Source organism: Vigna unguiculata, chromosome 3 (genome assembly GCF_037176805.1).
Source record: "Vigna unguiculata cultivar grain cowpea cultivar isolate G323 ecotype 2 chromosome 3, ASM3717680v1, whole genome shotgun sequence".
NCBI classification, from domain to species: Eukaryota; Viridiplantae; Streptophyta; class Magnoliopsida; order Fabales; family Fabaceae; genus Vigna; species Vigna unguiculata.
The window spans coordinates 59546687-59567520 of record NC_140794.1 but is presented as its reverse complement, the minus strand read 5'-3'; the positions used below and the strand labels follow the sequence as shown (position 1 = coordinate 59567520).

The 20834-nt window shown below is 30.4% G+C and overlaps 2 protein-coding genes across 4 annotated transcripts; one reads left to right on the top strand and one right to left on the bottom strand.

Moving 5' to 3' along the window:
* Positions 1-2015: 2015 nt before the first annotated feature.
* BIM1 (basic helix-loop-helix (bHLH) DNA-binding superfamily protein) lies at positions 2016-9218 on the top strand. Of its 2 annotated transcripts, none has more exons than XM_028064677.2 (10): positions 2016-2337; positions 2670-3059; positions 5611-5713; positions 5816-5943; positions 6832-6937; positions 7085-7154; positions 7237-7332; positions 7559-7998; positions 8528-8663; positions 8777-9218. In XM_028064677.2, the coding sequence occupies exons 1-10, from the start codon at positions 2322-2324 to the stop codon at positions 8879-8881; spliced, it is 1590 nt and encodes a 529-aa protein (XP_027920478.1). In that variant the 5' UTR covers positions 2016-2321; the 3' UTR covers positions 8882-9218. The 2 variants fall into 2 exon arrangements, with proteins under 2 accessions (XP_027920478.1, XP_027920477.1); XM_028064676.2 differs by having other exon boundaries at positions 7556-7998.
* A 4887-nt stretch (positions 9219-14105) lies between these two features.
* Positions 14106-20115, bottom strand: LOC114178998 (uncharacterized). 2 transcript variants are annotated; one of them, XM_028065174.2, is made up of 6 exons: positions 19550-20115; positions 19121-19221; positions 16517-16614; positions 15672-15883; positions 14949-15001; positions 14106-14385 (listed from the first exon to the last, which is right to left on the bottom strand). In XM_028065174.2, exons 1-6 carry the CDS (start codon positions 19803-19805, stop codon positions 14341-14343), a joined length of 765 nt encoding a protein of 254 aa, XP_027920975.1. In that variant the 5' UTR covers positions 19806-20115; the 3' UTR covers positions 14106-14340. The 2 variants fall into 2 exon arrangements, with proteins under 2 accessions (XP_027920975.1, XP_027920976.1); XM_028065175.2 differs by having other exon boundaries at positions 14106-14361; positions 19550-20108.
* Between the last annotated feature and the right edge of the window lie 719 nt (positions 20116-20834).

The following is a 20834-nucleotide window of genomic DNA, read 5'->3' as shown; positions in this document are numbered from 1 at the left end:
TATTTAGTTGTACTCGATCTGAAACTTAGATTTTATTTACGCTGAAATACTTTATAAGAACAAAAGTGACAATATCTTAAATATGGTAATTGATTCTAAAGATGATATTATTAATAAATATGGTAATCGTACCTCAATTGTGACTTGGTATAATATATCTTCAATAATTTTAAATATGTAACTTTTTTTTGTTAATCCTTATAAATAATTTTTTTTTTCTTCTGAAAATATCGATAAGTGATCCTATGAATTCTATGTGGACAGATTTGAGAATATGATATAACGTTCATAATTTGAGAATAACTAGAAATATGGTAATGCATGTTCACTAACCCGTTTGCGGACTAGAATACATTTGAAACGCTGAACTCTTAATAAACCATGTAAAGTATTAGGAATAAAAGTTTGAGGTGTGCAATGAGATAGCGTGGAGTTTTATATTTGACGGCAAAAAGCATTGCCATGTGTCCGAAAATTGAGTGCGTTTGTAGTTTGTAGGAATGGATTAATTAGTATACTCGGAAGCAAAGATAAGTTGTGTGTGTATTTATATATCCAAAAAGAGAAAGAAGAAAGATAAAGATGCATGGATATCGTAACTCCAAGCTGTACCATTGTATCTTTGCATCACACTGTAAATGCTCGCCATGATTGTCGGAGGGCTAAAGAATCCTTTCACTAATCAATTCGTATTCCTTTTCTTTCTTTAATTAAAAGCGATATAAACAAACAATTATTGTAAAACACTATTAAACAAAAACATAAACAAACACAAAGAAGGTAGAAGGAAGCTGCAGCCCGCGGAAAGAGAAACCCCACGACAAACCTTCAAAATTCACATGTCTCTGCATTATCATCTCTGTAACGTCATAACTTTCTAAATTTTCTGTTAATCGTAAATTATGTGTAAATGCATAAAACAACTCTTTCTTTCAATTATATATGTATGGCAATGGGAATTTAAATAATCAAATGCAGGAATCAACATAAAGCAGAATTGCCATGATTCGGTGTCAGTTCGCGCTTTGTTAATGCGCTTGAGTAAAAATATATATATTAAAATTTGTAACTAAAATTTGAGAAATTTAAAAAATATTTGATGTAAATGTAGATATGTGTGGTGTGGTGGGTATGAGAGAGAGTGTTGAGGGACATGCACATGGAGGCATAGGAGAAGGCATGATATGATGGAAAGAGAGAAGGGTAGATTTAAAACTTGAAAATAAATAAATAAATGGCGCGTTTGACGGCACAGCCAAAAAGATCCATGATAGAGCAGGGGATATGAAGAGTGGAGGTGAGGTGGTGCGGCACGTGACATTTCCTCCCTCACCACCAACATCTTCTGTTCCTTTTCTCTGTCTTCATTCTTTTCTTTTTCATCTTTTTTGGATAAAAACGAAACAGGGGAAATGTAAATCCATTTCCAGTTTCTTTAAAAAATAGAGGGGGTTTAATTAGTAACTGAGGCAGATAATATTGCTAGGGATCCGTGCACTAATCATCACCACAGGCCTGTATTTAACACTTTCTTAATTTCATTTAACCACGTCAACCACCTTCTGTTCCCGTGTCAACGCTCCGTTTCACGTGACCTTTTCTTTTAACATTCCTCAACGCTCACACACAAAACTCAAAAAACCACTGTCGTTTTGGTATTTAATCACCTGTCACATTTTTCTTTTTTTTTTTATAAAAATAACTGAAAGAGTATTTTGATTGTAGTAATAAATCCAAACATTCCTGAGAGTGGTGGCAGTAGGGATTATCCGATTTAAGATGGAAAAGGTTTAATGGTGTTGATTAAGTGTGAGAAGGAGTGAACTAAAGCAGAAGTAATGTATTTATGACGGTGTGTGAGGGTTATGAAAGGAAGGTAGGTGTTTATTGTTGTGTTACACGTGTGAGTTTGATGCGTTGTAATTAACGGAGTGGTGCTGTGTAATGCTTACGTATTGGGGAGATGTCTATGTAAGTATTTCTCTCCCTTCTTTCTTTCTCCAACCCAAACACTCACATTCCACGATACATACATACCCTTCTCTCTCTCTCTCTCTCTCTCTCTCTCTCTCTCTCTCATCTCTTCTCTTCTCTTTCCCCTTCACCCTCACTGCATGTTCCTGCTTCTCTTTCTCTTCTCTTCTCCCTTCATCTTCCTCTACTCCTTCCCTTCACTTTGTTCTTTAGTTGCTCCTCTCACCTCCCCGCGTCTCCTACACCAATTCAGATCCTTTCACGCCCAACCACCACCGCCGTCGATCTAGATCTCCGTCCGCCAAACGCTGCCGATTTTTCGAGATTTCCTCGCCGCCGCCACCGTCATGACTGCCAACGGAGGTTGCGCCATTAATTACTTCTTTCTCTATTTTTAATTACTTAATTCATTGCACGGACTGTTGTTGTGAATTTCGTTTCCTTTCATTTCCAGTTTTGATCTCTGTAGTCCCTAGTTTCATCAGAATTTTGTACCGGTTGAGTGAGATATATTGAAACTCAATTTTGTTGTTAAGGAGGAACGAGAGTTCTGTTGCGTTATTCTGCTCCTGTGTGAGAACCGTTTGTAATAAGATTAGTGTGCTGAGAAGTTGCGAGAAACGAATGAATTATAGGTTTGTGTTCCGTTGACTTGCATCGATCTTATTGGCGTTTTTTTACCTGTCAACATACAGGGAGTTGTCTGAAGACTCATGATTTCCTGCAGCCACTAGAGCGGCTAGAGACGAAGGGGAGTGCGAAGGAAGAAGCCACAGATGAAATATCATGGGTGGTTGAGAAAGCAGGACCTTCAGTTGAGCACCTCTTACCTGGAGGAATTGGGACTTACAGCATTAACCACATTTCATATGTTAATAATAACAATAACAATAATAATCAAAGGCTTCCGAAGGCGGAGACGTCTCTTTTTGTGCGTCAAACAACTAGTACGGACAGGAACGATGAGAACTCCAACTGCAGTTCGTATACTACTTCGAGCGGTTTCACTTTGTGGGAAGACTCATCGGGGAAGAGGGGCAAAACAGGAAAGGAGAATAATTCGGGCGACAGACCCTCTACTGGAGGTAAACCATAAATTTTTTCTCTCTCTCCATCTTTTTTTTTCTCTCTCTATCTAGGAAAAACTTCATTCAATTTATTTTAATTTATAAAATAAATAAATAAATGACATTTGCAAGCTCTTTTTAATTTATTATTATTGATTATTAATATTTCTTTATTTGTTAATATAAATATACTTTTCATCCTATCTCAATAAATTTCATAGATAAAGTTCGTATAGTGGTAATTTAATGAATAAATGTTTCTTAAATATTTTGTCCCACCAATTTCCTACATTTTTTTCATGGATTTTCCTACAACCTTTATAGACCTAAATTAAAACAAGATCAAGCAATCGCAATTATTTTCCTATTTTCCGCACCACGAAATCGAATTTATAGATATCTTATAATTTAATCATTTCATAAGACTAAATTATGTATTATTTTTTCGAGAAGTTACTGAATTTTATTTTTTATCTTTAAATTTTTATTCTAATATTTTTTAATTTTATTTTAGTGTCTAAATCCTTATCTGAACTATTTCATGTCATTAATTAAAACTTTATCTACACAAATATAGAGGAAAAAAAAATATTTGAAACAAAAAAAGTTACAAAATTTTGTTAAAAATCCAAAACAAAATTCGTAATTTTACATAATAAAGAGTTCATATTTAATTTAATTTCAAATTGACATGCTTGGTCTGAAAAGATATACTCTACCCACTTGCTGAAAATTCCAGTTTTAAACATAGTTTGCTTGTTAAAATCTATCATTCCATAGTAAATCAGAACCCTCATTTTACAATTATTTAAAAAATGAATTTCATCATTATTACCTATCGGCTTTAAATAATTACCTTTACTTTAATTTTTTTTATTCATTCTAAATATCATCTCTTAAATTCAATTTCATTTTATTCTAAAAGTTGACACATTTTATCGAGTTATGTATAATTTTCTTTTTTGGATAAATACATTTTTAATGAATCTTAAATTGGATTTTGTTAAGGTTTAAATCTGGAGATATCCTCCGTAGATAAATTGATGAGGTTTGATTTTAGTAATTTCTGATTTAATTAAATGAACTGGTCCAAGACACTTCTAATTTTATTATTGAGAGAAGAAAATATTTATCTGATAAAATTTCCTGAAATTATGTCCTATTATTAAGTTTTATAGGACTATTTTACTATTAAAATATGTTTTTATTCAATGACTTAACAGTAAACCATAGACTATTTCATCTATTATAATGTTATTGATAAGTCTTATAGGATTATTTTGCTATTAATATATGTTGTATTGACTAATTTGACAATAAATTAGAGATTATTTTGTTTTAAAGATATAATGTTATGAACCAGTTTGAATTTTTTACGCACTTGTAAATTATATTAAATTTTCATTTTTTTAAGATCTAAATCAACCCAGCCTTACGTATCTAAGGAACAACGAGTTGGTTATTTATTTATTTATTTTTAAATTTGAAACATGTTACATCCCTAATTTCGTTCCATTTAATATATATATATATATATATATATATATATATATAATTATTTAATTTATATTTTTGAATTTAATTTAAATTTGTAAATAACCAATGCACTTTTAACTTTTTATTTTTATGTAATTAAAAAAATTCATGAAATACAAGCTACATTTTCTATTATTTCTTAAAATGATCTAAATCGTGTGTGTTTTTATGTATTCTCACGTCATTGTTGTAAGATATCTTTATTTTATTTCTTGTAATGTATTTGATGATTCATCTAATTATTCTCCACAAATAATAATAAAGGTGTTGTTCCTTTTATAAATTTGTTCCATTATTTTATAAAAATTGAGTCACCGGGCCAAAGAAATAAACTGATTATGTCAACTAATAGAATTGTCAATTTTGGTTGTTGGTTCATATTGTGAATTTCTCACCCTTGTGTTCACAGTGGCAAATAAAATAATCTTAATATAGTTGCTGAGAAATTTAACCAGTAGATGGAGAAAGTCATATATCTTCGATATGAAATTATGTTTGTATAATTTGAAAGAATTTATGAAAAATATTTGTTCAAATTTTTTTATAGGATTAATAAGGAGAAAAAAAAATCAAAAATCAAAAATAAAAGAAATCAACCTATAAATAATGTGTCCGTTGATTCATTTAACAATTTTTTGAAAATATAATATTATAATTTTTATTTTTTTTACTATCATCTTTTATTTTATTTTTTTTAACATAATTCAGTGTCGATTATTAATTAAAAAAAAATTAATAGTCCACAACAAATCAGATAAAAATAAAAAATGAGAGTAATATTATATTTTTCGATTCTTTTTAAGGGTGTAATAACATGATCTGACATGTTGATTCATTTAAGATCTACATGTAATGTCATAGATAGACTGAAGCAGCGTTGTGGACTAGTTAGACCATATTCGGTGCTTGTCTATCGGTATTCGGCATAAGAAAACAGTAGAAGTAATGATAGTGTCAAATATGAATTGCAGTATATATACATAGATCTAGTTTGTCTATAATTGGTATGGCTAACGGTTTTATTATATGACAGAGTGTGCGGCGACAAAGCTAGGGCAGTGGACATCAACGGAGCGGACCTCACAGTCGTTTTGTACCAATCGTCACGATAGCTTCAGCTCTCGCTCTTCATCTCAGTCAGTCTCTCTGTCTCTGCCACCACTTCCATATTTATACTCCTTTTTTTTGTCTTCTTAATTTTATTAATGTTTGTTGTATTTGTGGAATTGAATGAACAGGACAACTGGGCAGAAGAACCAGAGTTTTATGGAAATGATGAAGTCCGCAAGGGATAGTGCCCAGGATGAAGTGCTGGAGAACGAAGAAACATTTTTTCTCAAGAAAGAACCTTCCAATAACCAAAGAGGTAACTTTTAACTTTCCATTCTTGAGAAAGGTGCACCATACCCATTGACAGTACCTATTTCATGCAATAATATGCTCAGGTGGCTAAATAATTTTCATGTTAAATTTCTTCTTTTAGCTGTAAAGTTATAACTAGATATTTGGGTTTTCCAAACAAATGGGGCATTTTTTTTTTAAATTTCAGAAATTAATAAATTTTAAATTTATCATTATGAATGGATAAGTAGCCAATCGAACAGTTTTTATTATTCTCTACTTTTAAAAACGTATTATTTTTTTATCATTTTAATGATATTTTTTTAATAGCATATTTTTCAATATATATATATATATATATATATATATATATATATATATATATATAATTTTATCTCACATTTTTTATCTTCTTTACCTCTTTCTGTGTTGCATAAAAATATGAGAAAACATAAATTGGTGTGAGTCTCATTCTTTATTTAATGAGTGTTCACTTATATTTTTTATAGCATTTAATAAATTATAGCTAATAATAGAAAATGTGTTAGAAGAAGTTTCTTATAAATAAAGCATTGTACAATTACACTTCTCTTTATTCAAGTAGAATTTGGAAGACTTTAGAGAGGAATCTCGAGCCAAAACAAGTCGAAGTTTGTGATGCTTAGCATCAACTATATCTTTTACTTTTTTATGATTATTCTTCCTGTGTCGTGCTTTTGTATTTAATTTAATGTAAAGAGGGAGTAAGGAGAAACTTTTGTGCACAACAACCACTTTGTAATTCTTATTTATGTCATTACATCGTTTCGGCCTGGCTGAAAAGGAAATTGATCCAGGTTATTGAGTATTTGTCCTCAAGGTCATTTGTTAAAAAAATTTTGACCAAGTTAATTTATGTGATTATTTACGACAGAGCTGAGGGTAAAAGTGGATGGTAAGAGTACCGATCAGAAGCCAAACACACCAAGATCAAAACACTCTGCAACAGAACAACGGAGAAGGAGCAAAATTAATGACAGGCATGTGTTCCCTATCAATGCAGGCTTAAAGGAACTCTCCTTTTTACTTTATTAGTTATGAACTGAACATAAACTAACATAGTTAAAAAGCAGATTTCCTTACGGTGTTCATAGTCTTCTGACAGAACATTTGAATTAATCATGTAGATTCCAAATGCTAAGAGAGCTTATTCCACACAGTGACCAAAAGAGGGACAAAGCATCTTTTTTATTAGAGGTACATTCATATGAGACGACAGTTTTTATCTTATATAAGTTTTCAATATTTCTGGTTAGTGCTAAATCTGAAATATTTTTAGGTCATTGAGTATATTCATTTTTTACAAGAGAAGGTGCACAAGTATGAAGGTTCATTTCAAGGGTGGAGTAACGAGCAAGAAAAATTGATGCCATGGGTAAATACCATATATACCTATCATAAGCTGCGCAGGATTTAAATGAATAAAACATTATCTTTCTATGAGATATTTACCATTTCTTATCATTTAAATCGCATATGTTTGTTGGGTTCGTTCATTAATATCAATAGCCTGTTGCAACGGATTTGAATTTAGAAATATAATAAGGATTGCGAACCATCCAAAAACTTATTTTTCTATTTTTATTTTTATTTTATAGCAGAGAAATAATGACAAGCCAGCAGAAAACTTTCAACATCGTGGCACTGATAATGGAAGTCCATCTCCAGCACTGCTTTTTTCTTCAAAGAATGAGGAGAAAAATATTAGCATCTCCCCAACAATTCCAGGAAGTACCCAGAATGTAGAATCTGGCTTGAGTACAGCAACTACCTCCAAGACAATGGACCATCAGGCCGGAATAATGAACAAGGCTTTTCCAATTCCTATTTCTTCACAGCTAAATTTCTTCCCTCCAGCCAACATGGGCGGTCCAGGTGGAGTAGTGTCTCAGCTCGCACATATACCGGCTTCTGATGCCGAGAACAAATATCAATCTTCAGTGGAGTGTCAGACCATGGCGGCTACCAGTGAAAAGCTGAAAGAGAAAGAGCTCGCTATTGAAGGTGGTGCAATTAGCATATCAAGTGTGTACTCAAAAGGGTGAGTATTTATAGTATTTTTATTTTTTTTGTGTATAATAAAAAACAGTTTTGAAATTGCTATACCATTTTGAAATTACGTTGGTCTGTTGGACATAAAAAAATGGATCTATTCTCTAGTAAGCATTCATGTAAAGGGAATGCAGATGTGGCACATGTTATGGAGATATACTTTTTGGCAATAACCTATTAATGCTGTATCATACTTGTCTTGACCCTGACATAATGCCGAGGAGTCATTGGATTATGCTATGCAACCTTAATTTAAACTAAATTCACTTTTTTCTCTGATCAGGATTGGCAATTCATGATGCTGTGTAATTGTAGAAGAAGTCCATGATTTGATTTCAGTTCATACTTTACAAATTATCCTTTGTATCTCTTTATATTAGATCAATTGTCTCATGCAATGATGGTACATAGTACTGCTCTGTTCCATTCAAACAATTAGCTGTGCAACATTAGAAACTAGTCCAAATAATTTTCTCAAGATTATAATAGACTAAGATAAATGTATTACACTTGAACAGGTTGCTGCATACGCTTACACATGCACTGCAAAGTTCAGGGGTGGATCTGTCACAGGCTAGCATCTCAGTGCAAATTGAACTTGGCAAACAAGCAAACATGAGACCAACTGTACCCGTGTCAGTGTGTGGTGCTAAGGTATATTGACACTCTAATTACTTATTTTCCGGGTCTTTGTTTTGAACATAAGCTAGGTTGTAGCATTAAATTAAAATTTCACATTATCTAATTTGTGGATGATGTTCCCCTAGGATGGTGAAGTACCTTCTAACAACCAAAAGATGATGCGCTCTAGAGTTGCTAGCTCTGGGAAGTCTGACCAAGCAATTAAGAAGCTAAAGATCTGCAGAAATTAATTGGACCGTTATATTCATTCTTTCCTTATTATAATTTTCATTAATTATTAATTATTTGAGGTAACTTTTTAAAATTAATTTTTGGAAGGGGTATTTATGTCTTGTGCTGGCCTGCTATCCTGCGAGGGTGAGATCGACTGTACATTCAGTGTCCTCTTAATTTGTTGGGATGGTTAGGCTCACCCCAACAAAATAATATGAATCAATTTAGTTTCTAAATCATATAAATATAAAAGGCTTCCATACTAATTGAGAAGCTATTTTTTAACCACAGCTTCTATTCATGTAAAGTTTGTAAACTCTGACTCCTTTATTTGTTGCATATTGTTTGACATTTCGTCTTGGTGGTATTGGTGCTGCTCTACTCAATTCTTATGAAATCGTATAAACTACATCGAAAGCCTATTATATATTTACAATGTTTGGATGCTATAATATACCCAACTAGAGTTCAGTTAAAGGAATCAAAATTAGAAAACTAAAAGAAGGCAACTATTCAAACGATTTCAACCGCAATTCTGGTTAATATTTTCAAAATTCACAGGATAAATTTTACTTCTAATTTTATCTTTTTTTTTCTTTAATGTTTAGTGTGTAGTTCTTTCCATCACTCTTACTTTCGAGGCGAAGAAGATTAAGTTGACAAGTTGATAGCTAAAATGTTTTTAACAATGGTTTTTTGTTTTAAAAAAGTATAAATAACTTTTTTATGGTTTAAAAAAATAAAAATTGTTAGCATAAGTGAATTCTTTGACTTAGGTTGACTCATTTGAATTTTTGACCTGAACCTACTAATTTTTAAGTTTTGATTGATCTGACTCATTCCAGTTTCCAACTCAGATTAAAAGTTGATATAAATTAACCTTTTGGACCTATGGATTTTTTTGTCCTAACCAGTGAACAATTTCACAGTTTGAAAAATATTAATTTCCTTTTAATTAGAAAATTTTAAATTCTATTACTTTTTGTCATTTAAAATATCTTCTTAAAAATTATCATTCAATTTTTTTTAATATTCTCATCCAAACTTTTCATTTTCTTTAAGTATTTCAAGTTTTCTAAATAAATAAATTAATCTCTTAAACTGACTCATTCAAAAATATCATAAATAACGAAAACATAACTCAAATTTAAATATAATTAGGATGATCAATTTGTTGAATTTTGTGTAAAATTACATAAATAATTTATTACTGTTTTGTTATCTTTCATATCCTCTTTTTAAAAAGTTATTAAGGGGATATTAATTTATCATATATATATATATATATATATATATATATATATATATATATATATATATATCTTTAATTTTATCTTTCAATAAATAACATTTTTTATACTAAAATAATTATCTTATCAATTTTACTTTTTAAATATAACTGTGTTTATTTAATAGTTCTTTTAAACCAAAATATTTATTTACAATAAAAAAAATATCAACAAAATCCCTATGTAAACACATTCTTATTCCTATTAAACTATTTAATAGGTGAATTGATCTGCATACCCAACTTTAACAAAAACAAAATAAAAGAAAGACAAAATTTCATTATTAATAATTTAAAATTTAAGAGAGAGTTTATTAGGATTTGGGCCCATTCAAAAGTCAACAATTAGTCGCTTTTGAAAATAACAACTCACTGTCTCCGTTTAATTAATTATTATCTAGTTGATAATGGCTCGTGTTAACGGTTGTTAATTGAGACAAACGTTGAAGATCGATCAAAGCAACATGCATTAATATAAGCACGTGTTATCAAAGGCGAATAATAATTTGGTAGTTATGAAGTCCCTGAGTTAGTGTTACCATTAGCAGCATTAGTGACATATTAAGGTTTTCAGATAATTTATTCAATTGGACACTTGTGTTGCAGGTGACCTCGGTTATCTCATGATAAAAGTAAAATAGATAGAATTACAATCGTAACATTAAAATTATTAAAATTATTATGTTTTGTTAGGATCCAAGTATGAGTTTAAGTTTCATATTGGTTAGAAATGAGAGAGTTGAGCACTATATAAGAATAAAAATCCATAAACTTATTACTTTAAGGTTTTGAGTCGAGAGTGATGTCAATACCTTATGTGATTGGACTTAGGTCTTATTGATGTTGTATTATGTTAAAATTATTATGTGTTGTATCTTTCTAGTGAAACTCATCCTCTTTTTAAGTAATAAGAGTTTTATTGTGACTAATATTTGTAATTTTTGAAATAGTAATAAGTGTTCATTCTATCAATTAGTATCAAAATAAAGTTCAGAAGATCAATTTTCACCGGTAATATTTTTTTGGATAGTTCAACCTATATTAAAATACAACAACTGGATAAGTTTCTCATCATGTTCTTGGAATCCATCCTATAACAATTTACCTTTAATTGACATCAATTCAGACTCTCTTTGATTTCACAAAAAAAATCCTTCATTACACTCAATGAAGATTTGCCATAATCTGTTGTCTGCAAGTTTTTCTCATTTTAATTGAATATAAGTCCTGATTTGGGCGTGAGGGAGGATTAGGGTTTGAGAAAAAGGTGGTTTGAAATTGTGTGTTTGCCACTTTGATGGTGTGAAGAAATGAGGAATTGAATATGTTGAATGAATGGTGAAGTGTTTCACAGTGGAATACAACGCACTACTATTCACCAATCCGCATTATGCCGACACCTCAATTCGCAACTTTCAATTGTTAATTTGATTATGTTTCCTCATTTTAACTATTATAAAAATCTATACAAATTAGTATATATTCCTTTAAGTTAATGTCATCAGGCAAATAAATATACGTATATAGTGTTATATGTAAAGTGAAACACATTATAATGGTTGAATTTTCTATAAAATTTTAAAAATATTAAATACATTATTCATTTTGTATACTTCATGAGAGGCAAAGAATATCTTAAGAAAACACACTCATGATTATTATCTTTAGGAAATTGAAAATTGGTAATGTAAATTTGTTCTATATCTTAAAAAAAATAACCGAGTTGTTAAATATGTGGAGCTTATGTAAAGAAGCTATAGTGTTAAGAGGACACTTGTTGGAATTTTGTTTAACAATAAATTAGAGAAATTCAACGTCAATATAAGTGTCTATGTAAGATAATATGTTAATATTTGTGAATTTTTTTCTCATATATTACTTTATTTTCTTATTTTTATTAAATGTAATTCACACTTACAGTTTTAATTCTTTATCATTTCAATCAGAAATCGAAACAAAAACACAAAAATTTACTAAAAAAAGTTGAAGTTTCTTGATATTTTCAAATCAATAAAAACTGATTTAACTGAACAAACAAAAAACCCCTCTATAAGATTCTCAATAGTTGAATCTTTATTTAGAAAGCTGAAGCCATGTGTTTGTGGGAGACCATGGTTTTTAATCCTGTGGTGATGTCTCATTGGAACTCGTAACTGTTTCTGACTACAAATATATCACTTATTGGGAAATGTGCAGATCATATTGAAACTGTATATTAGGTTGTCTTTTTGGGCCAAAATGTTGACTTTGTTGTGTTTAGGTTGACTATATGGGACCCAATATCACAGTCCAACACAGTTTAGCTCCTAAAAAATAATGTGTTTGTCTTTTCAGATGTTTCTTAGTTCATCTTCTTAATAGTTTCATGTGCAATCTGACATATAATTTAGAATGTAAAAACCACAAAAGTAATTTTAGATTACTCATTTTGAAATATCCTTTCTCACTTCACTGTTCCATTATTCATGCTTCATAATAATATAGTTATAATATTATAGTGTGTGTGTGTATGTTTATGTTATAGTTTATAATATAATAAATAACAATAGTGTATTTTTTGAACCAACTAATTTTAAAGTTATATTTCCATTCCATTTCTCTTCTGTCTTTTCTTCAACTAAACAATATTTATTTTAACTCTATTGCTCACATATTTATCTTTTTTTTTTCTTTACTACCTTTATTTTTTTTCTCCTACGGTTTGGGTTGTTTATTAACTTAACACACACACAAACACGCAAAGTAATTAATAATTGAAAAATAAAATAAAATATTAAAAACTTAATAATTAAAATTTATCATGAACAAAAAATAAAACAAAATTGTAAAACATAATTTTGAATTTTAATTATAGATTTCTCTTTTTCTTTTTGTTAAAGCCTTTCAAAACATGAAAATACAAACTATGATATGTATGGACAATTTTCCCGCGAAGTTGAGGTTACTTCTACTAAAAAGTAAATAATTAACATTTAATGTGAAAAAGTGAAAAATTAAAATTTTGAATTGAACTTAGTTTAAAATTTAAAATCATAAATTAATTTTTAATGATAGATATTTTAGTTTTTCTTTTACTTAACTCGTTTAAAATATAAAAAATTAGTACATGGTAGAAAAAATATGTATATACTTTCGCTACAACTAAGGCAACGAAACTTTATTTATAAAAAAAGTATGGAGCAAAAGCTTTTCCTTAACAAATTATTACTTGTGGAAGTTTACATTAAACAAATTAATTAATTAACATAAAAATTTAAACAATAATAAAATGTTGGAAATTAATTAATAATCCAAAAACAGAAACATAACATCGTAATGTAAGTTAAGATTACTTTTTATAAATATCACTAAATAAATAATATTAATTTATACATTAAATAAATAAAAATTAGCAAGCGTAAAAATTTTAAAATCAATAAACTACTATTGATAATTAATATATAAAATGAAGAAAGTATGGTGTAAAGAATTTTATCCTAAAACTAAGATTTTAACCTCAGTAAATGTATATTAAATACTACTAATATTTAATTACGAATTGAAAACTAGAAAATAACATGTTAATATACCGAAGGAAAAAAGTATTATTTTCAAAATTAAGATTATTTCCGTAAATATACAATAAATAAATAAATAAAATAGTGAGCAAAAAACATAAACAGCAAAAATAATTAATAATATTTAAAAAAAGGCTTTAGGATTTGTTTTGTGTTGAATGTGTATTACAGTTACAGATGAGATGAGTAAGGTTTCAGTTTTTGGAAGCAGTGATTGAGCAAGAGATGAGGTGAACTCAGATCTAACCTAAAAGATTAGATATGTTAAAAGAAAAATAGTAAAAGGTAAACATAATATTAGTGGTTCTATTTTTTGAAGCTACACATTTTTTCAAATCGCTACTACTCAACATTATTGACCCAGAGAAGGCTCTTAACTCTCCATACAAAAGAATCTACAATTAATATAAGTATGATTTTTTCGTTTTCCTTTCAGAACATTTAATGAGTACTTTTACACGCAAAGAGAAAAAAACGTTTAAATAACAACAAAGCTGTATAATCATAAGTTTTATTATCACAAACCTAACATTCAGGGGAAACTAAACTACTATTAACACTTGAATAAAGGTTGAAACAATAAACGTAAGCATCACAGAACTTATCAGCCAATAATTTCATCCAACATCTGTCATTTCCCTTTCTCATCATCCTGTACATTCATAAGTGTCGCCAACTTCAATGAATGATTTAATCAAATTTCAGACCAAACTCAAGTTCCAATGACCAAATATATCTTCTATTATCCAAAAATCATGTCAGAAAATAGCGAGGGGCCAATTTGTAAATGTGAAAATAAAAATGTTTCTATTTCTTCGTACGTGTTTGGTTATAGGCCAAATTAATGCAGAATTGATTATAATTGATTTTCTAAGTAGAATTAGTTCGTGTTTGGTTTCTAAAATCAGTTAGAGGATAAAAAAATCACGTTAAATGAGAAACAACTAATTTTTACTTTTACATTGAAAAATTGATTTAGCTGAAATCAATTCTCCAACGCTGAACCAAACACTCCCTTCATAAAGGAACATAAGCAAACAGAAGAAACATTTAAATTCTTAATTTAACTCCCAAAACATTTCAAATTCTAGTTCTTTTGTGAAGCCTAGACATTTTGTAGGATAATAAAGAAAATTATTTCTTTTTTAAGTTCATGTTATAGATAACACTTTCACTCAAGGAATAAAGAAGATATATATACACAGAAGTTTTAACGAGTACAGATTATATCACGCTTACCGAATTATCCATCAGTTTGTCCAAATCATCATTGTATCTTCCATTGTCATCATCTGAAAGACCAGAGAGATTGTAGGCAAATGTAAAGTCACCAAAGTTTAAATTCACCCAGAGCACATATTATTCTATACTCTAACTCAAATACCCAAAACAATAATCTAACACTGTCATTGGATATAAATCCAACTCCGGAGAACACAGTGGTATAGGCTAACAAATAGGAAAAACATGACGAAAGTTACATCTAGATTACTTGCTTTGATGAGCTTCAAACTAGTGTACAATGAGGGTAAGGAGCTTTGCAGTTATCTTAAGAACTTGCAATTTACTATTTGAATAACTTTAGTTGTTTGAATAAAAATGTGTCATATCGAAATTTTTTAAAGTTAATATTAGGAACATTTTTTACCTTGCCCTTTCTTCTCTCATAAATCATCCAAACACGAGCAATACAAAATTACACGATTTTGTCCCTTCCAGTCCATCTCATTCTCTCAAAAACTTCCAAATTACGTAGCATAATCAGAAGACCTCAATTATCCAAAAAATAAATTGTTTGGCTTGACATAACTATATCCATTTTCCTATACGGTTTATATCCTTTAAATTACTCTGGGACTTTAAATGTGTTTATATAGTTTATAAATGGAAATGTACCAAACTCATACACCATTTTTCAGAAACAAATAACAATTTTTGATAGATTAAAGTAAGAAGGTGTACCGGGCTCGTCGTCATCGCTGTTTCCTTCCCCCAGAAGAAATACATCCAAGTCTTGCTCAGTTGATGAATTTGATAATTTGTCCTTTTTTTGCATTTCCTGCGCCTCTTGATTACAGATCAATTCAGCATTTAATGGTTTCATCGTGACTATGCGATCGTTTCCTTGTTCAGAAGATTTTAGTTTTTCATCTTCCATGTACTTATTCTCATAGCTGACAGAAATCACAAGACAGAAGTTTACTAAATGTTACAAAACAGCATAACTATAATAATATAACCCAAGTTATGATCAGTTGAATGAGTTAATTGCAAGATGCATTTCATATGACAAATGGGCTAGCATAAGCAGCACGACAATTTTCCACAAGTATATTGATTTCTTAGGTGTTCCAATAATCTGCTAAAATTATTGTTAGTAATAATTTATGCACATCCAATTACATTTTGTTATTATACTGTACCAAACACTTGTTATTTTAAGAAATTCAACCACATTCTGTTGTCTGAAAACTTCACATATTCATATTGTTATAGCAGAAGTTCCTTCAATTTCTTTTTCTGCGAATGTTATTTTTATACCTCCAGGATGAGTGTTTCGTACTTTCGGAACTACGGGAAAATTTACACATTCCTATGCCTAGAATATGATATTTAGGTATTTACAATTGAAAACAGCATATTATATATATATATATATATATATATATATATATATATATATATATATATATATATATATATATATATCAAGCAGTCCTCTATTAAATTGAGTCAAGTCAGATGAAACTCAAAAACAACATTCAATGTGAAACCAAAATACTTAAGCAACAAGAAAAGTTACATACGGTGCAGTATGATTATTCACAAGTAAAAAATATATTCTCCAAAACTTCCTCTCTTTCATGACTCGTGGACACAGATCATACCTCAATCGAGAAATCTCCTGTAACAAAGAATCAACTGAATAGTGGGGAGTGCATTATGTTTCAAATATGTGATTGCACGAAAAAATTTAATTGACAATAGAATATGTATACACAAGCCACCCTATACACCTAGGTCAAAAATTTTACTTTATTCATGCGAGATTAGCATAAAAACATGCAATGTCTTTGACACAATGATTTGCTTCAACAAACTTGGAGACAAAAATACCGAGCATCTTATGATTTAGCATGCAGTATATCACCAACCATCATGAGTGCATCCGACAAGCTCACAGTTGCAGGAGGATGAAAAAGGACAACCATAACTCACCATGCTGCAATTCAGGGTTTTTAACTCTTACACCATTGCTCTATCCCCGCCACTTCTTCTCTCTTCCTCACGTACACAAACAAAAACTCCTAGAACACAATGGTCAACTCTAATTCAGATGCACAAATTATGCAGTATTTGAATCTCACACACTCTATTATGTGTTTTAGATTCGGTCATTACTCCATGATATTATTTTACCGAAAACATCAGTTCAATTTACGAAGTATCCTGGTTGAGTAATTTTCTGGACAAGTATTAGGCACTTCCCATTCCAATGGCTGCATAACTTTTTTATGTCACCAATAACTCATTGTAGCTAAGCAAATAAAGTTAAAGCAGAAAAGAAGAACATTATTTAGTAATTCCTACAAAAGATTTAGATGTAAATTATTACTTATCCAATATCTATCCGGACTGTCATACTCAACTTTCCTAATTTCTCTTCTGAGATGTGGTGTAGAATACAATATGGTAGCAAAAGGCACAATAAACTTCAACAAACCTTATTAGGATAGAATCTTTTATTTTCTTTAAAAGGGATTTAAACCTAATTCAACCATACAAAAATGACTTGTAAGATGAAATATGCATCAACTTATATATTACAATTTTATTATATCTCTAGTTGATATGGGATCTCAAATAATTTTTATCATTGACTATTCTCCTTTGAAATTTCTTTTGAGCCTATAATTGCATAATGATTGCACATGGAAATTTAAATCACCTCATCCTTATTACCATAACAGAAATGAAAATCCTGCTCTGGTATTGGTTCATTCTCCACTAACAGTGAAAGTTATCATGAATGGGCGAGATCTATGTAAACACCCTCAGATCACAAAGTATTAATCCTGCAATTTTGTTGATGTAAGTATTAATCAAAATGTTATGGTTCAAATCCCTCCTTCATTCACTTTAACTAGTGTTTCATATGCACCTCTTTTTAAGGGCAATTTGATTTCTATTCTAAAATTGACCACAAATCATAATTGCTTAACACTTTGCCATTCTTTCATCTACTTCGTTGTTAAGATGCAGCCAAGGAGAGTGATTGGTACAGCTGAGAGGTTACACAATCTTTAACAATTGAGGACTTCGAGTATCCATCATGTGTCAAAAGACAGAAATAGGACGATTGAAAGAAAGTAGGTTGTACGGTCTATTTTATTCATAATAAGGTTAGAAATACCCATAAAACTTGTATAGATACTGATAATGAAAAAATCGTTGACATTTTAGAACGGGATACTTATTACATGACAGGTTGACAGCTTTGTTGTCATATTACTCAAATGTTTCAAACCTTGTGATTCATGGGAAATATTTTTATTTCCCTGGAAATTTGAAAAGACAGCTACAATGTCCAGGTTTAGAGACAGAGTATAGAGTCTTTAATTGCTTGTGTGTGACCTACAATAGTCACAGTATTTGTGTAATGATTTGTACAGTGGGATTTCTACTATTTTTTTGTCGAACAAAACATATAGAAGTTGAGTCTCATTTTATTCCGAGAAAGCTTCAAGAAGGTCTTATTCATTTTCTACTCATTCCTTCCTCTGCTCAAGTGGTTGATATGTTGACAGAACTTATACATTCATGTTTCTTTCGTGAGAACTTGTCCAAGTCCAACTTGTATCACATACATGCTCTGGCTTTTGGGGCCTTATTAGACAATAAGGATGAAAATCCCACTGATCCCATATGAATCTTATATACAACTAATTCTGTTAGTGGACTTCAAGATTAGCCTGTTAAGCTGTAACTAATTTTTCTTTCTTTAAGATGTATTTTAATAGCATAGTATGTACATATTCTAATCAACTGAGACCATTCAATTCTGTTAATGAGATTCACTTTTCTCTCGGGTCTCCTTTCCCCTCTCGTTTTCTCTTTCTGCTCTTCTTCTGTGAGGTGGTGTAGAATACTAACATGTCAAGTTTTCAAGTTAACATGATTGATGAAAAAAAAAATGTCCAAGAGTCTAAAACTAAACTCCTTAAATAAAAAGTAATCAGTACTTCTAAGCCAAACATTATTTGCATGCCAGTAAAAATTGATAATGGGTGCCTCTCTTAAACTTAATGAAAGCATTGTGAAAACACGCGGCGCATTAACATTGATAAAAGCAGACATGCCATGCACAGCTTTGATAACATTTTGATTCACAGAAACACAGAAGATGCTACCTTGACGGTAGAAAGAACAAGACTGGCATGTTTTTCCTGCCAATCAGTTAGATCCTGCCTGACATTTGAAACCGCAGGAACATCAGAAAATTCCGTATCATCTGAAAATGGATGGAAACCAAAACTGCGATAAGATCCTCCCGTGAAATAAAGGAAAGTAGGTGCCGAGTGATACAGAATTCAAACATGGTAGGTAGCATTTGTAATGAACTATTAGTGTTTGATAATGACGGAAATTTTGGAATGAAAAAACATTTAAAATAGGTTTTAAATAACAAAAAAAAAATGGTAGAGAATAAAATGCCCCCGTTTTCACTTTAGAATATGACACAAATTGCAAACTATATTCACTACGTAGTCTAATTTCCATTTCTCACTATAAGGAAGCAAATGTTAATCCAGAGAGACAATAAAAGGAAAAGAAAAGACCTTGAAGGGGGAAATCTTCAAAGGTAGCGATGGTGATCCCTCTGACGAACTCTCTCAACTCTTCGGTGATGCCAAAACGCTGGAGATCGACGTCGGTTGTGAGCGAAGGTTGCGGCAAGTGCTTTGAAGCTTGTGCCGCTATCTCTTTGGTGGTTTCTGTAATGATGTCGCTCAATTTGGAAGCTCCCAAGGACAGATCATTCGAACGTTTCGCTGCTTCTTCCGCAAAGCTTCTGGCTCTGTTCCACAGCTCCATCTTTCTCTTCTCTTCTCTTCTGATTGATTACACCTTTTTCTTACCAATTTCAGACAAAGAATTGTCGCAAATTAACGACGTCAATTTTCATTGGGAATGGAAGAGAAGAACGAGAACAGGTTGCCACGTACTGTGCTTCATCACTATCTCTGTCTTTTTCTCATTTTTTTTTCCTTATTTTCATTCCCTCAAGGTCACAACTTTTTCTTTTTTTAAGAAAATATCTTGAACAAAATTGTGACCATCGAAACACAACAGATGCTAATTCCATAAACAAAAACAGGGTGGACGAATTCGCTGTGCACAACCAAAATGTACTTTCATTTGACATGTTGATATAACAAAAAAAATGCGATTTTTGTTTGGGTATTGTTGTAAAAAAAGTTAAAAAATATAAGAAAATGTGAAAATTAAACGAAAAACGTACACCTATTATAACATCTCATAATTTAAAATTATACTTTCTTGGGCTTAATTCATAGTTATATTGTTTTCTTAGTGGGTTGGGCTATATTGCATCCAAGCGGATTTAATTTTTCTACATTTACCACTTTTTTAGCTACATTTAACCTTTTTAGTAGCTCTTTTTTCTTTAAAATATATATTAAAAAAAAACAAATGATATCGTAAAAATTCATAAATATAATTCAACTGATTCTTCTTCTTTTTTTCCATTGCGGCAGATTTAATCAGTTTTCCGTCCCATAATTCATCTAAATTTAACAAGTTTGTTCTTGTTTGGATTGATTTTTGTTTTCTTTTAATTTGAACCAAATTCAGTTAAAGTTTGATAATATAAAAAAAAAAAAGTTAGAGCCATCAATTAATTTTCATGATATATAAATAAATAAAAATAGTTTAAAGTATAAGTTAAAGAAAAGTCAAAATGAAGTTATTGAAGAGTAATAAGTGTGAATGTTGTTAATGGCGGAAAACGAAAAACTAACGGTAGTAGTTGATTGCACAGTAGTAGAGACGCAATAATAGGTGGAGATAAGATGTGCGCGTGTGTTTGTGTGTGCAAGAAGG